The sequence below is a fragment of the Tenrec ecaudatus genome, chromosome 7 (assembly GCF_050624435.1).
Source record: "Tenrec ecaudatus isolate mTenEca1 chromosome 7, mTenEca1.hap1, whole genome shotgun sequence".
Taxonomy (NCBI): Eukaryota; Metazoa; Chordata; class Mammalia; order Afrosoricida; family Tenrecidae; genus Tenrec; species Tenrec ecaudatus.
The window spans coordinates 116235953-116251549 of NC_134536.1; the positions used below are offsets into that span (position 1 = coordinate 116235953).

The 15597-nt window shown below is 40.6% G+C and overlaps 1 protein-coding gene across 1 annotated transcript in view; it reads right to left on the minus strand.

The window, feature by feature from the left end:
• Positions 1 to 771: 771 nt before the first annotated feature.
• FAM83B (family with sequence similarity 83 member B) overlaps positions 772 to 15597 on the minus strand; it is a 63343-nt gene continuing 48517 nt past the window's right edge. The window contains exons 2-4 of the mRNA XM_075554058.1: positions 10644 to 10808; positions 9682 to 9806; positions 772 to 3218 (exon numbers count right to left, since the gene is read on the minus strand). Of these exons, the coding sequence (XP_075410173.1) occupies positions 917 to 3218; positions 9682 to 9806; positions 10644 to 10808 (2592 nt within the window). The 3' untranslated portion in view covers positions 772 to 916. The remainder of the gene's footprint in view (positions 3219 to 9681; positions 9807 to 10643; positions 10809 to 15597) is intronic.

The following is a 15597-nucleotide window of genomic DNA, read 5'->3' on the forward strand; positions in this document are numbered from 1 at the left end:
TCTTTTCCAGACAGTCATGTTTTCAATTATAATGAATGTTGCCATACTATGGAAAGTCATTTTAATTCATTTATGTAATTTAAATACCAGACTGGTTTTCTGTCTGGTGTTCTAAAATCTGGTTGGTTTGCTATACATTTGGAGTAAGGGATGATTGTAAAAATTCAACAGCCAGCAAGCAGTTGTAGTACAGGGTGTCTAGATTTAGAGTTGAAAGAATTCTGTGCCGGGGAATTCTGAAACACGCAGGGAAATACTCTTCTGTGCTGCACGTGGAGCACATGGGGCTGGTGCTTTGTCAACATTTAGGGGGAGAGAACAGGCTGAGCTCTTTCGTTTAAGTTGTACCTTTGTTACCTAACCAGCTATGTGTACTCCTTAGGAATATTAATATGATGCTAATAAAATATAACACTCTCGTTCTGTAGAATTCAAAGTTAAGAAACATTTAAAAAATTGCCCCTAGTTTCTTATACAGTTGACGATAAGGCAACACCATAAAAACATTAACGACCAGTAGTGCTATTAAGATACTTTTTTAAACCGAGAAGAATTTGGACTGAATGGTTAAAATCCACAGACCATTTCTCCACTACAGTTCCTACTAAAACTCAAGGTCTTCAGTTTGAAGAAAACAATTTGACATTTGCTTTGTTTCGTTTTACCATTATCACTGAAAACTCGTGGGCTTAGAGAGAAATGCTATGCAGTGCAATTACACACAGCTAATTCATCACGCAGAACAGTAACACTCTGACTGCGTAGTAGCACATAGAGCTGTATAAAAAACTCTGCCATTACAGACGTTTATTGGCACATTACAAAAAAACCCAAAAAATGTCCAGGGTGCTCTTTGGATACATATTTACAACTGAATTAATCTGGTATTTTAATAATCATTTAAAATTATGGTATTTCATTTATTTTTGTGTATGAAATTCCCAAACTTTTGCATAAAACCTCGAAACTTGTTTTCGTTTGGTTGATAAGAGCGATACACTCCAGTGTTGTAATTAAGCAGAGGGCTGGACCGGCCATAACTATTTCCCATAGTAGTGGATTTCATTTCTGGGCGGTGCACGCTGGTGTTTGCCACGTTGCTCGTTGGCTGAATAGAGCTCTCAATCTTACAAAACGGCTCAAAACGACTGTAAATTCGCCGGTCAGTTGAGTGAGATCGTAGGAGCTCGCTGGGCTTTGGCCTTGGAGAAGGAGCTGGTCTTCTTTCAAGAGCAGCCGTTGCGCTTGTCTCCCTTGGATCTCGGTACTGGATCTGTTCGGTGTTAAATCTTGGGGCAGAGGCGTCTCCTGAGCTGTCTACGAATTTGTTTGTCACTGGACCCGGCGAAGGCATGGCTTTCTTACCGTCATCTGATGGAGAGTGCGTCCCCTGAGGTGAGCCGAGTGTCATGTCTTCCTTACTCCTGTGAAGGCTTCCTTGAGAGTTGGACGAAGCAGACCGCTTTCTTCTAGGTGACAAGTCAACTTTCGTCTCAGATTTTTTGGGTTTCTGATTCTCTTCACCGTCAGAAACTAAAGTATCAGAACTACTACACATTCTGTAAAAGGCAGGCGCTTTGTTTTTGGATAGATTTTCCTTCTTTTCTGGGGTAAGACTGAGCAATGACCTGAGCTTCTGAGATCCCTTTTTCAAGAAGCTTGGGGAGCCCTTCGCTTCCCTCTTTGGAGCCAGCTCTTTGGCGGCTTCCTCTTTATTCACGTCATGGAGAGCAGCAATAGACACTGCCTTGGTGGCGGGGCCACTAGGAGGATCTCTCTGGACACTCTCCTCGTCCTCCTCTGTGCGACGGGTCACATTGTGCATGCTCTTTGAGCTTTTCAGTAAATCCTCTGGGGGTTTCTCTGGTTGTCTAACTCGATTCCTCGTCAGTGTACTATATACATAGTGCTTATGATTTCCAGGATCTAAATTGCCTTTGGAGTGGTCAAAGAACGGGAAACTCCGCCTTTTAAGCAGATTCTCATTTTGCTGCCGCTTTAGATTTTCTGCGGGCTTATTTGAAGACAGCGTGGTGTATACATAGGTGTTAGACTCTGCGTGGCCATTGGTAGTGTGGTTTGAGACGGGGGAGTGGCTCTCGGGAACTTGCAGGGTGTGCATTTTGGGTGCCTCTGTGTGCACTGGGAGCTGGGGGGCTGAGTCCGACAGGGGGTTGTCTGTCGAATGCTCTACACTGGCAGGGGTTTCTGGGACTTGTTTGGGTGTATCACTCCCCTGTGAACCAATGATTGTGGAATTTGAGGATCCAGTGGCACAACTGTTAACTTCCTCCTGCTCGGGTAATGTTGGCTTAAACACAAAAGATGAACGGAGCCGAGAATGAGTATACAGGGCGTTGGCCTTCACGTGATCAGAACCATCATAGCCCTCAAAACGTTCACCCGGGTTCGATCCATTTGAATCAGGTGCAGTCTCTGAATTATCATTTAAGTAAGATTCAATTCTCCAGTTGCGAAGGAACGACTTTGTGGTGTGCTCAAGGGTTGGCATCCGCTGTTGCAAGAAGCGGATATGATTATCTGTCCCGTTAAAAGACCTGCGGACATTTGAATTCCTTTCTGCAAGGTTTGTGGTTTTTCTCTGGGCAAGCCGATCGGCAAAACTCTGGGCAGGTGTGTTATGGTGACTTGCATAGCCTCCCCGCGATGATGACGCCACACTGAGGCTATCCGAAGGCCGTTTCCAATTACCGGGCAGGTTATTGGTACGATTCATAGCCCTGTGAAGCAGAAGGTAGGGTGCTGTTTCTGGCTGCTCCCCAGCATAACTATGTCTTTTCCAATTTTCATTTAACTGACTAGGTTGATACTGACGGGTTGTATTTGGACCATTAAAATTTGGAGCAAAATGAGGTTTGTATGCCTGATTCCTCATGCTATACTTGTCATGTTCATTTAGAGTATACATCACTCGGTTTCTGAAGTAACTGGAATCGAGTTTGTGCATATTGTCATGTCTACCAAAAAGGTTTCTTTGGCTGGAAATGGAAGCTAAGGAAGACATTGAACGGTGGTAGCTGCCATTCTTCCAGAGAGGTTTGCCATGTTTCACCCTCGACGACTCTTCCTGAGCAAATGAACTGGGGACACAGGATCTGGCATAGAGGGTTCTAAATTCTTCATCATAGGACTCAACCAGTTGTCCTGTGATTAGCTGGACCATGCTGAGGTGAGCTTTTTCAAATGACCACATGTAGCTGGAGGCACAAAAAAAAAAAAAAACAGAATTGAAAAATTTTAAGTTTTCCAAGTTACAGGGTTGATGACGGTACACACTTTAACAGTCTCATTTACTGTCAATGAGGGAATGTTTTGGTTTTCAATGGCTAACATCATTTAGAACAACTCCAATCATCACGTGGTTGCACCTTATTTCATCACCCCTGCATTCATAGTTTACATACATGTTTCAAATAACAAAACATCTCAATCTCTGGCTTTATACAGACCCCAGATTTATGCCCCAGAGATCAACAGAGAAAACATACTGTGCAGTTTGCATTTATGCTTGCTACATTTTTATTAAGAGGAAATACTATATTTCACATGTAGCAAATGGCAGGGTGTAGCAAAGAGAGCATTGGAGGAAAAGTGTTAAGACTTCCCCTGAGATATTATCCCCAGGTGAATTTAGGTGTCTATTTCGTCATTTCCAGAATGAGGACCTGGACAGCAAAATACCCACAATTGCTATTAATTCTGAAACATTATCCCTGCTAATACACCCATTTTAAGAGAATTGATGCTTTCAAAGCATTATATCTGTGGCTTGAGGGACATAATTTAGCGTACCAGGAGCTACCAGTAGGATTTGTGGGCACCAGACTCACCTGATAAAGGACAGAGTTGACTGTATTCTGCATAGACAGAATTAGTACATTTGGACAAGATAAACTACATTAGGGGGTTGCCAATGCAGAAACCTACATTTTTATCTTGGATTATGGGTGACAGTAAAAATGACTTCCATGGACAGGGGTTTTGTTTTGTATTTAATTTTTGAAAGGAGGGTGGTAGGCCAAATAAGCTTGGGAAATTATGCACTATCCCAATCATCATGTCAGTGAAGGCTTTTGTAACATAACGGTATATGAGGCAATAAAATATCTAGAAAAATTTAAAGTTGCAATGCTTTATGGAATTCCCAATCCTTTCACTGGAATTTAAAGTCCATAGCTATTTTTAAATTGCCTATTGAAAATTAAATATGTTTTGAAGACCTAGTGTGATATAGAGTCACTGAACTGTAAAAGAAACAAATTGCTAATATATTATGTGTCAAGAAATACAATGCCATTTGAAAATGAAAAAAAAAGCAAATACAATGTTACACAAAAAAAGATGGAGATGTTCTCCACATTGAAGAATTTTACAGAAATAGCAATAATATAAGCAGATGAAAGGTTTAAAAATTAAAGGGTAATAATTTCAGACATAAAATACCATAGGCAGCAGTGTGTAATTAAAAACCAGGTAGGCTTAAACTTATCTAGTCTGCTGACTAAATGTATGGTGTAAGAATATTTGCTAATTCTTTTTGCCAGTAGGAGCCCTTGTGGCATAGTGGTTGCCCTCAGCTGTGAACTGCATATCGGCAACTTGAATCCAGAGCTTGTTGCTCCAGTACATTGTTACCGTCTGGGAAACTCACAGGAAGTTCTACCCTGTCCTAGAGGGTCAGTAAGAGTGTGCATGGAGCCAGTGGCAGTGAGTTTTTTGGGTGTGCCTATGTGTGAGTGTCAACAACCTGAATGAAATGAAACTGTAAGCAAGTGTATCAATAAAATAGTTTTCCATTCAATTTTAGATGAAAAAAACACACACACAAAACCAAACTCCTTGCTGTCAAGTTGATTTCAACTCATAGCACACTCACAGGACAGGGTAGCCGTGCCACAGACATTTCCCGAAGCCGTAAATCTTATATTGCCATCTCTTACCCTTTGGAGTGGATGGTGGGGTAAAATCACTTATATGTTGGTTAGCAAAGGGACACATTAGTTACCGAGGTTTCTTCAACTGAGGATAAGTCTCGAATATATATGGGAATATAGGAAAGGTGAGAAACATCAAGGAAAGGAATTCATAATTAAGTCTGAGAAAATCTCTACAGAAAACAGGAGTGTAACTTTGTTCTGAAAGACACCAGAAGCCCCTAGGTGCAGAAAAGAAAGGTGGGGGCGATGGATCACAGGAGAGCGGCATATGGAGAAAGAAGCCCAGGGAGCGGGCTGGCTACGTTGTCGTCTTAGGTGAATACAGGAAACAGATCTGATGCGGCTGGAGTAAAGAAGCTTGATCAAAGAAGGAAGAATGGGTGAGGGAACTGTTGCAAGCAAAGTAGGGAGACTGATTTTGTGGGATTTGTTTCCAAGGTCAGTGAATTATAAAGACAAGGAGAATGCTAGTGGTGCAGACAGTTAAGCGCTGAGTTACTTCCCAAAAGGCTGCCCTTTTGAGCTTACACAGAGACACCCTGGAAGACAGGCGGGACAAGATGTAGACCCGGAAGTTGAGGTGTACTCTTCACACCTGAGGTCGCCACAAGCTGGAGTCAACTTGACGGCAAGTAACGAAAGCATAATGGAAAGAGATGCTCTATAGAATTTCCTGCTAAGTTTATGTTAATCAGGTTGCCAGAGGTACAAGCAGAATTTGTGGACACCAGCCTCATCCACTACAGGGCAGAGTTCATTGTAGTCAGGGTTGCACATTTATTCCCCATGAACAACACCAATCACAATTAATTAATAAACTGACTACAGTTCACTTGGCTCAAAGTTCCTATCTTTTTGGTGTGTTTGTTTAGGGCTATATCTACATTGGAATGGTGCTTGGCATCGTAGAGGTCTGGAAAACATTTTTGTGAATAAAGAAATTATTATATAGGCGAATTTTTACCGTCCATCACAATGTGGGATAAAAAGATGTATTTGTGCTGAAAAATATCAAAAGGTTGTAATTAAAACTGGATTATCATGCATACTTCTCTTCCTTTCCTACATGTCACTAAACAAACAGCAAAGAGACAAAAACAAACAGAAAAGCCCCAAAGCATCAGGGTATGGCATATTTCTCTTCCAGAACCATAAATCTACGATATCTAAAATTGATAGATGAAGGAGTAGCAGTACAATCACATTGCTTGTGCAATAAATACCGAGTTGACCAACTAAAAATATTCAAATAACTGTATCCAGGGGTTAAGAACTAGAAGTGCATAAATATGGATAACAAGAACTAATGTTTTGAACTATCTAGCTTTTAGTCAGTTGTAAAAAAATGTATAGATCTATTTGATGGGATTAAAATGTTCACTCCATCCTCTTACTCCCTTAAAATACATCCCCACACATAGACACATATTCATCAAGGAGCTGAGTGGTTATAAATTTTTCTTATAAAGAGGCGGAGTTACAGCGCAGGTTATAAAAAGCATAGCTCACTAAAAGATAGTAGGGATGGAGTAAAAGAGGGTCCACACACGGGGTCACCGTGAGTGAGCATCAACTTGCTAGCAACTAACAAAAACAATGCTGGTTGCAGGATGGGCCTCTAAACCCTATGGTCAGTTAACACAAGCTGCAGCAGTACACTGACTGTGACTTGCTAGAGGGTCAAAATGGATTCAGACGAGACTGTGGAACACGGGTTATCATTGCTGATGTCAGATGGATCTTGGCTCAGAGCAGAGCATATCAGAAAGAGGTTTACTTGGGTTTTATTGACTATGGAAAGGCAATCAACTGGATGGACCACAGGAAACTATGGATGACCTTGAGAAGAATGGGAATTCCAGAACACTTGATTGTGCTCCTGGGGAACTGGTATGGGACAGAGGAAGTTGTGCCAACAGAACAAGTGGAATACTGCAGGGTCTAAAATTAGTTATGGTGTGCATTAGGGTTGTATTACCTCCCCAGACTTATTCAATCTGTGTGCTGAGCAAGTCATCAGAGAACCTGGATTATATAAAGAAGAATGTGGTATCAGTACTAGAGGAAGGTTTATTAATAGCCGTTGGTATGCAGATGGCAAAACCTCGTTTGCTCAAAATGAGGAGGATTTGAAGAACTTGTTGATGAGGATCAGTATAGAATATGACTCATTTATAATACTTGGATAAAATGATTCAAGGTACAGAAGAACAAAATCCTCACAAATGGACCAAAAGGTCACATCACGATAAATGGAGAAAAGGTTGAAGTTGATAGGGATTTCATCTTACTTGGATCTACAATCAATGTTCATGGAAGTGGCAGGCAAGAGATCAAAAAACAAGTTACATTAGGTACATGTGCTGCACAAGACCTCCACAGAGTGCTGAAAAGCAGGGAGGTTACGAGGTTACTTTGAGCACTAATGTCTGACCCAAGCCAGGCTAAGTTCCATTGCCTCATCTGCACATGAAGGTTGGACACTGAATAAAGAAGACCGGAGAAGAATTGATGCGTTTGTGTTGTGGTACTAGAGAGGAATATTGAAAGTACCATAAACTGCTAAAAGAGCAAACGATCTGTCTTGGAAGAAGTATGGCAGAGTGTTCCTTAGAGAAAGATGACGAGACTAAGTTTTGCAGACTTTGGACTTATTGTCAGGAGAGACCAGTCCTTGGAGGAGCACATCATGCTAGGTAAGGTAGAGGGCAGCGAAACGGAGGGAGACCTTTACTGAGATGGGTGACACAATAGCTACACCAGTGGAGTCTGGCATGGGAACCATTGTGAGGATGGGGCAGGACTGTGCAGTGTTTCGCTCTGTTGTCCCCGAGGCCCTAACAACAACAACAACAATCTTTATGGACGTAGACCACCACATCTTTCTTCCTGTGAGGTGGCCGGTGGTTCTGAATTGCTAACCTTTTGTTTAGCAACCAACTGACTGATTAACCACTGTGTCACACATGCTCTCTTTTTCAATGCATAGCACCTATTACTACCTAGAGGCAGCAAAACCAAGTTGAGGTGAATCTACTGGTAAAGATAACCTTAAAAGTTAAGTTAAATGGTAAAAAAATTAAACAATTATAAGCTTAAAAAAGAACACCCTTCATAAGTCAAGTGAGCTTTCAATTTTAATTAAAATTTCTATTAAAAACTCTAAAACCAAGTAGATCTGAACAAATTTATACAAGTGAGTCTGTAAAGTGACTCATTGATTTCAAGCACTAGGTATAATTTTCACTCATAAAAAATTTACATTTGGAACACCAAAGGGCCCTTTCAAAGGGAGTTACCGGGCTATAACAGTTAAAACAAGGCCTAAGGGCCTTTGGACGCATTAACCCATTGAATTTTCACAGCAACATGAGGTAGGCTTTCAGATTACTCTCATCTTACAGTTGAGCAAACTAATTCATCAAGGCCCAAAGCCCTGCATTCTACATAGCATATCCTTCTTGCGGACATTTTCAGTTAGAACGAAAAGACACAAATGTCTTGACTCATATGGTCCTGTTCTTACTACACTTCTTCTGGCTCCTCGCGCCCATGGTTAATAATAAGTCCACCGGCCCTCATGACCTAGCAGTTCCCCCGTGATTATCCATTTTTTCCTTCCTGCTACCATATCCTCTCTGTGCATCCCTTTAGGACTGATTATTGAATTGACTCGAGGGCAGCAGTATTATGGCCGAGCCTATAGTCAATAGACTGCATGCGGTCTTAGGCCTGTAACTGAGATTTTTAAACAAATCACATTAGCATTTGGAACTTGAGTTTCCTCGTTTATAATCTATGGATAAAGACACACCCCTTGCAGTTAACTTGCGCACTGTGAGATGAAATATACAGAAGAGCCCAGCTCAAGCAGACTCAACACTCCACCAAGGTTAGCTAAGGAAGAGGTTCGACACTACAGTCTATCCACGACCCACTGCTGTGGAGTTATTCTGACTCCTTACGATTCTAGGCAGGGCTTCCGAGGCCATGCGTTTTAATGGAAGCTGATAGCCTGATCCCACGGGAACATAATCTGGGCTGAATAAATTTGTCTGGTGTCTGTCATGACATTTTCAGCAGTCAGACTCTTACATGACTTTTTTTAGGGGGGGGGATGAGTAAGACTTCAGTGACTACAAGGAGCTCTATGAAAGCGCTCAGTTCCCTAGAAGATCGACGGTTCGAATTCATCAGCCACTGCCCACGAGACAGCGGTGACAGGCGGCTTCTGGGAAGACTCCTGACTTGGAAGCCCTTGGGGGATGGGGAGCATTTCTCTGTTCAATTGCATTGGTATGAGTTGGACAGCTCAGCAGCAATAGGGCAGTAGGTACTGTTATTGTTTGTTTGTTTTTAATAGTGACTAGGTGATAGTGATGAGATTCTTAAAGATATTAAATAAGAAAAATCTATTTTACTGCTTCTTCAAAGTGGTAAGAGAGCTCCTATTTTGAGGAAGAGTTGTTAGTAAATCTATACTATTTTGTTTTTATTACAGAGCTGGAGGGAACCTTAGATATTAATGACCCCCCTTCCTTGTTTGGAGGAAGAAACTGAAGCCCACGCTATTGATATGATTTACGTGAGATCTTTTTGCTCTTTAGACTGAACCAGAACTAAAGCTCAGGTCATGGGGTTTCTTAAGAAAGAATTCAACCTATTATATTAACAGTGAGACTAAAAGAAATAACTTAAATGATCGACAAAGCAAAGCTCTTACCTGTAAGAACCATACATAACTTTCTGGCAATCAACTAACAAAAATTTCTGTTCCATTTTTCCATGGAATTTTGCTCCCGTTTTTGAAAGATAATCTTGGCCTTTTACTGTTCGCACTCGAATATTCTAAAATCATACACAAAAAGCACAATCAGGGCTAGAAAGTAAATGTACTCCAAAATGTACAGTTGAAATGATTTTTAAACCCATAACATGAGAACACCAAGGCGGTAAACCAAATTCTAAAACTTATCTCAAAACTAAAACATTCAAAGAAAATGATCACTGGAAATACATATTTTAGCTACTTTGTATGAGATATTTCTATCCTATTACACAGAATGAGTTAATAAATCCTGAGTGTCCTTCTGCAAGACCTGCTTCTGACTTTGGTGATGGTAACACAACACGATGAGCATAGTCAATTCCACTGAAAAGTAGATGCTAATGTTGCTAAACTGGCCAATGTTCTGTTGTATATATTTGCTACAATTAAAAAGAAAAAAGAAATAGATTCTGAGCTATAGGAGAATGATTGTAAAATATCTAATAAAATCCATTCTTGTTTTGAAAAGTCGGATGTAACTGAAATACTATGCCAAGTGATTTTGATTAGCTACAGCTGCTGAATCAAATAATCATCTGAGGCAGTGCTTGCACGGTTGTGCACATGAAACTGAAGCACTCATTATAACTGGTACCCAAGTATCAGAGGTTTAAGTTTCCACCCTCGGAAAATTATAATGTAAAACCTTCATGAAAATGTGTTGTTTTCTTAAAGCCATCTTCTGAAAAATACAAGAAAAATCTTCTTAGGGTATCAATATAATTTTCTATGTTTTACATATGCAGTAGCATGCCTGTTAAGGCACACACACACACACACACACACACAATATTTGACTGAGATGGCAAAAGTACACTGTACGTGTGAAAAAACAAAAGAAAACATTGAATTCTTACCCTGAGACGTTGAACTTGACAGCCCTGTTTTTCAGTCATTTTTAAAAAGTGATTAAAATTTGACTCATCGAGTAGAATGTAAACAGATATTCCTCGAGTTGATGCTTCAACAATTTCCTTGAAAATATCCACATCCGTAAATATATCCATAACTAAAGCAATGACCTGTTAAAGATAAGAATAAGGAGAAGTTTACTTCTAGCAAAAGAGAAGGGCCAGGAGTGGGGAAAAAAGGAAATAAAAAGAATAAGAACCCTCTTTAGATACTGAATACAATTATAAATTATTTTGCATTATTTTAGAAGAAATTAGATAAAAATTGAAAATATTTAATTATAAATACATGAACATGGAAATAAATAAAGAAGATAAATATATTTGTTTGATATTTTTTTATGATTTGAGTGCATATTTGTAGAGCACATTGATTTTCCACTCAGGGACCAACACATATTTTGTTTTTTGACACTGATTGCAGTTGCCACAATGTAACAACACCCGTGGCATTCTGCCTGTGCTTACTTTTTCCACTGGTCTCTCCATCTGATATATTCCTGTCTTTGGAACTTTACCACTGGGCAAAGCTGCCCTTTGAGGTCCTATAGTTGGCTATTGTAAGAAATGTTTACTTCCCTGCTGTTATTGTTCACACCACAGGGCTGTTTGGTGTTTGTCTGGAAGCTGGCCAAGAGGAGGATGATATATTTTCTAAAATGTATACTTAAATTAACATGCCTCTGTATTTATAACACTAAATTATTTTCACATAAGCTTTAAGTCAAAGTGAATGCATTTCAAGGGGACATTGAGTCAAGGGAGAATCGTGGATTACACGGTTGTCTCTAGGGCGGACAGAGAGGCAGGGTAAAAACCAATGACGTTTTTCTTGGGTTTCAGGAAGAGCAGGGTTTCTGGAACTCATTGTTAAAAATACAACAAAGACCAGAGGGAACTGGACAGACAGAACTGTTCTATAAATAAAAATATGGGTGAGAGAAGATAAATGATGAAGAAAGCATCAGAGGACCTTAGGGTCTGAGTATTAAATATATGAGTGTGTGCCTGGGATTAATATAGCATAAAACATAAGCAGAAAGAAAAAGAAAGACAGACAGAAGGAAACCAAGAAAGGAGGGTGGGAAACTAAGAAAGAACTATGATTAAGATAATATATATATAGAAAAAAACAATCCTGAAAAACCAAAACCTAAAATTATGAATCTATGCTGTTAGAAACAGAACATTAGTGCTGAAAATGAATGAAGTCAGGGTGCAGTGTAGCGTAGATGAAACGAACAACTCTCCTCCAGTTCCTAAAAGCTCCCCCCCCCACCACTATCATGATCCCAGTTCTACCTTACAAATCTGGCTAGACAAGAGGATGTACACTGGTACAGATGGCAACTGGAAACACAGGGAATCCAGGGCAGATGATTCCTTCAGGACCAGTGGTGAGAGTGGCGATACTGGGAGGGTGGAAGGAAGGTGGCAGAAAGGGGGAACCGATTACAAGGATCTACATGTGACCTCCTCCCTGGGGGATGGACAACAGAAAAGTGGGTGAAGAGAGACGTCGGACAGTGTAAGATATGACAAAATAATAACTTATAAATTATTAAGGGTTCATGAGGGAGGGGGGAACGGGAAGGGAGGGGGACAAAGGAGCTGATGCCAGGGGCTTACGTGAAGAGCAGATGTTTTGAGAATGATGAGGGTAACAAATGCTCAAATGTGCTTATACAATTGATGTATGTATGGATTGTGATAAGAGTTGTAGGAACCCCCAATAAAATGACTTAAAAACAAAAGTAAAGATGGAATACAGAAAAATTACATCAAAGAGAAAAAGAAAAATACCATGTGCCAAAGAATGTAGAGCTTGCATTATAATGAAGGAAGGCAAAATAAGAAATAAACATAATAAATTACATAGTAAGGCATACAATGACACGTTTATCATATGGAACGATGAAACAGAATAAAGGCGATTATTAGTATCTGGCGGTGGAGATGGGTGGGTTTTGGGAGGTCCAGTGCAAGTCTCTGAGAAGATGCTCTTTGAACGAAAACTTCAAAGGAATTACAGTCGATAGCCAAGTGGCTGTCTTGAGCAGGAGTGTTCCGACCAGAGGCAATCAGCCGTGCCAAGTCCTTGAGACAGGAGGGTGTCTGGCACGTTATCAACGTCTGACTGGAATGAAAGTGGTCGTCATCTCTGAGGGCACTGTCAATTCTTTGGTGTCCCTCCTGAATACGCTTGTATGTCTTGCTAAGTATCACTACTTGAGTTCCTAATAGTTCTGACTAACGCTTTAAAAGGGAGGTTCTGGAGGCGCAGCGAAGCAGGTTGTATGCGCAGATAGGTCCAGTCAGAGTAGTGGTTTTCCAGAGGACCTGCTGGGCCAGTTAAATGTAATACAGTGAAGTCATCTCTTAAATTTATGGTGACTGCTTTTTTTTTTGGGGGGGGTTGTATTTCCAAAGGGTAATATTGACAGATTTTCTTAAAGATCACGTGATGATTATGGAGGCTCATTATAATGAAGTTTTAAGAAAATTGCAGAGATGAGGAAAAAGGGAAATTGAATGAAGGACTGTCCCCCCTTTATGATGACTCACCGGCTCCCTCTTTGAGGGTATCAGGGACTGTCCTAAGATAATTTTATTGGGCAGTCTGACCTCATCTACCTTATATCCCTGATTTTGTCCAGTCAGACTATTTTTTACGCCCAAATCTTAAGACCATTTGAAAGGAAGCTATTAGAGTCCATTGAGGATGGCAAAACTGTCCTTTTGACTGGGTGTGGATTGAAGGGGGCAGAATTCTTCAGGAAGGGTCGGAAAGATGGAAACAATACTTTCACAATTCAATACACCTATGCGAATGATCTATTGGAAAATATATCGATCAGCTTTTTATGTACATTTTTCAGCAACACCATTTGATATACCCTCATACAATATATGTAACCTTAATTATCTAAGACTTTCTAAGAACCATATATAAAAATTCCAAGATATTTACACAGGAGTTATGTTGAGGAAGGCATAAATACCAAGGAACACAGACTGCCAAAAAATAAATGGTAAGAGAATCCCTGGAGAATAGGCAGAAGCAATAAGTTAGAAGATTAACAAAGTCATGGATAATATATCGAATACTATTATTTACTCTCATATGACATTTAAACAAAATACTGGACCATGGTTACATAACCCAGTAGGTGAGGCTATTCAACATGTCATCAAGCATATTTTCTCTAAGAATAACAATATAACTCTAAATGTCTCACGATTACTATTAATATCTTATTAATAAATGGGATTGAGGTCCCAGAAGAAGGAAAATTGTAGTGATAACCTTGCACATGTCTTGTGAACATTCTTTTTTTTAGACCATTTTATTGGGGGCTCGTACAATTCCTATCACAATCCATACATATAGCCATTGTGTCAAGAACATATGTACATTTGTTGCCATCATCATTCTCAAAACATTTGCCTTCTACTTGAGCCCTTAATATCGGCTGCTCATTTTCCCCCTCACTCCTCACTCTCCCCCACCCCGTGAACCCTTCATCATTCATAAATTATTATTTTCTCATATATTACACTCTCTGACATCTCCCCCTGCCCTCTTCTCTGCTGTCCCTCCCCAAGGGAGGAGGCTATATGTAAATTCCTGTAATCAGTTCCCGCTTTCTACCCCACATTCTCTCCACCCTCCAGGCATCGCCACTCTCATCACTGGTACTGGAGGAGTCATTTGTCCTGGATTCCCTGTGTTTCCAGTTGCTATCTGTGCCTATGTACATCCTCTGGTCTAGTCAGATTTGCAAGGTAGTATTGGGATCATGATAGTGGGGGCAGGGGTGGAGGGAGGAAGCCTTCAAGAATTAGAGGAAAGTTATATGTTTCATCGTTGCTACCCTGCACCCTGCCTGGTTCATGTCGTCCCCACAACCGCTCAGCAAGGGGTGTCTGGTGGGCTACCTTTGGGCTTTGAGTCTCCACTCTGCACTCACCCACCTTTTCAATGATATGATTTTATGTTCCTTGATGCTTGATACCTGTTGATACCCTTCAACAGCTCATGGTCAAACAGGCTGGTGTGTTTCTTCCATGTGGGCTTTGTTGCTTCTGAGTTATATGGCCACTTGTTTATCTTGAGCCTTTAAGACCCCAGCTATCTTTTGATAGCTAGGCACCATCTGCTTTCTTCACCACATTTGCTTATGCACACGTTTGGCTTCATTGATCGTATCAGGGAGGTGGGCACCCACCGATAGGGTTTTCAGCTCTTTGATGTCTGATAACTGGTCCCTTCTGCATCTTGTGGTCAGACAGGCTCCTTTGCTTCTTCCTTGTGGGCTTTGATACTTCTCAGCTAGATGGCCACTTGTTTATCTTCAAGATTTTAAGACCCTAGACGCTATGTCTTTTGATATGATAGCTGGGGACCATTAACTTTCTTCAACACAGTTGTGTATGTACACATTTGTCTTCAGTGGTTGTGTCAGGAAGGTGAGCATCATGGAATGCCAATTTATTAGAACAAAGTAGTCTTGCATTGAGTAAGTGCTTGAGTGGAGGCCCAATGTCCATCTGCTGCCTTAATACTAAACCTCTAAATATTTGCGCATAAATCTGTTTCCCCACACTCATATAAATATATTTACATATGTACATCCAAGTCTTTGGACCTCTATAAATATCATTTGTCACCTAGGTCTTTCCTCTATTTCCTTTTGCTTTCCTCTTGTCCCACTATCATGCTCAGCCTTCATTTGGGTTTCTGTAATTTCTCTCGGTTACCTTGCCCTTGCTGACTCCCTACCAGGCCACTCACACCTGCCTTGCTACTGATTTTGAATCACTTATTGCTCCCCTGTCCCTTGGTTGGTCAGCACCACCTCCTGTCCCCTCATCCCCCTCACAGTGAACATTCTTTATA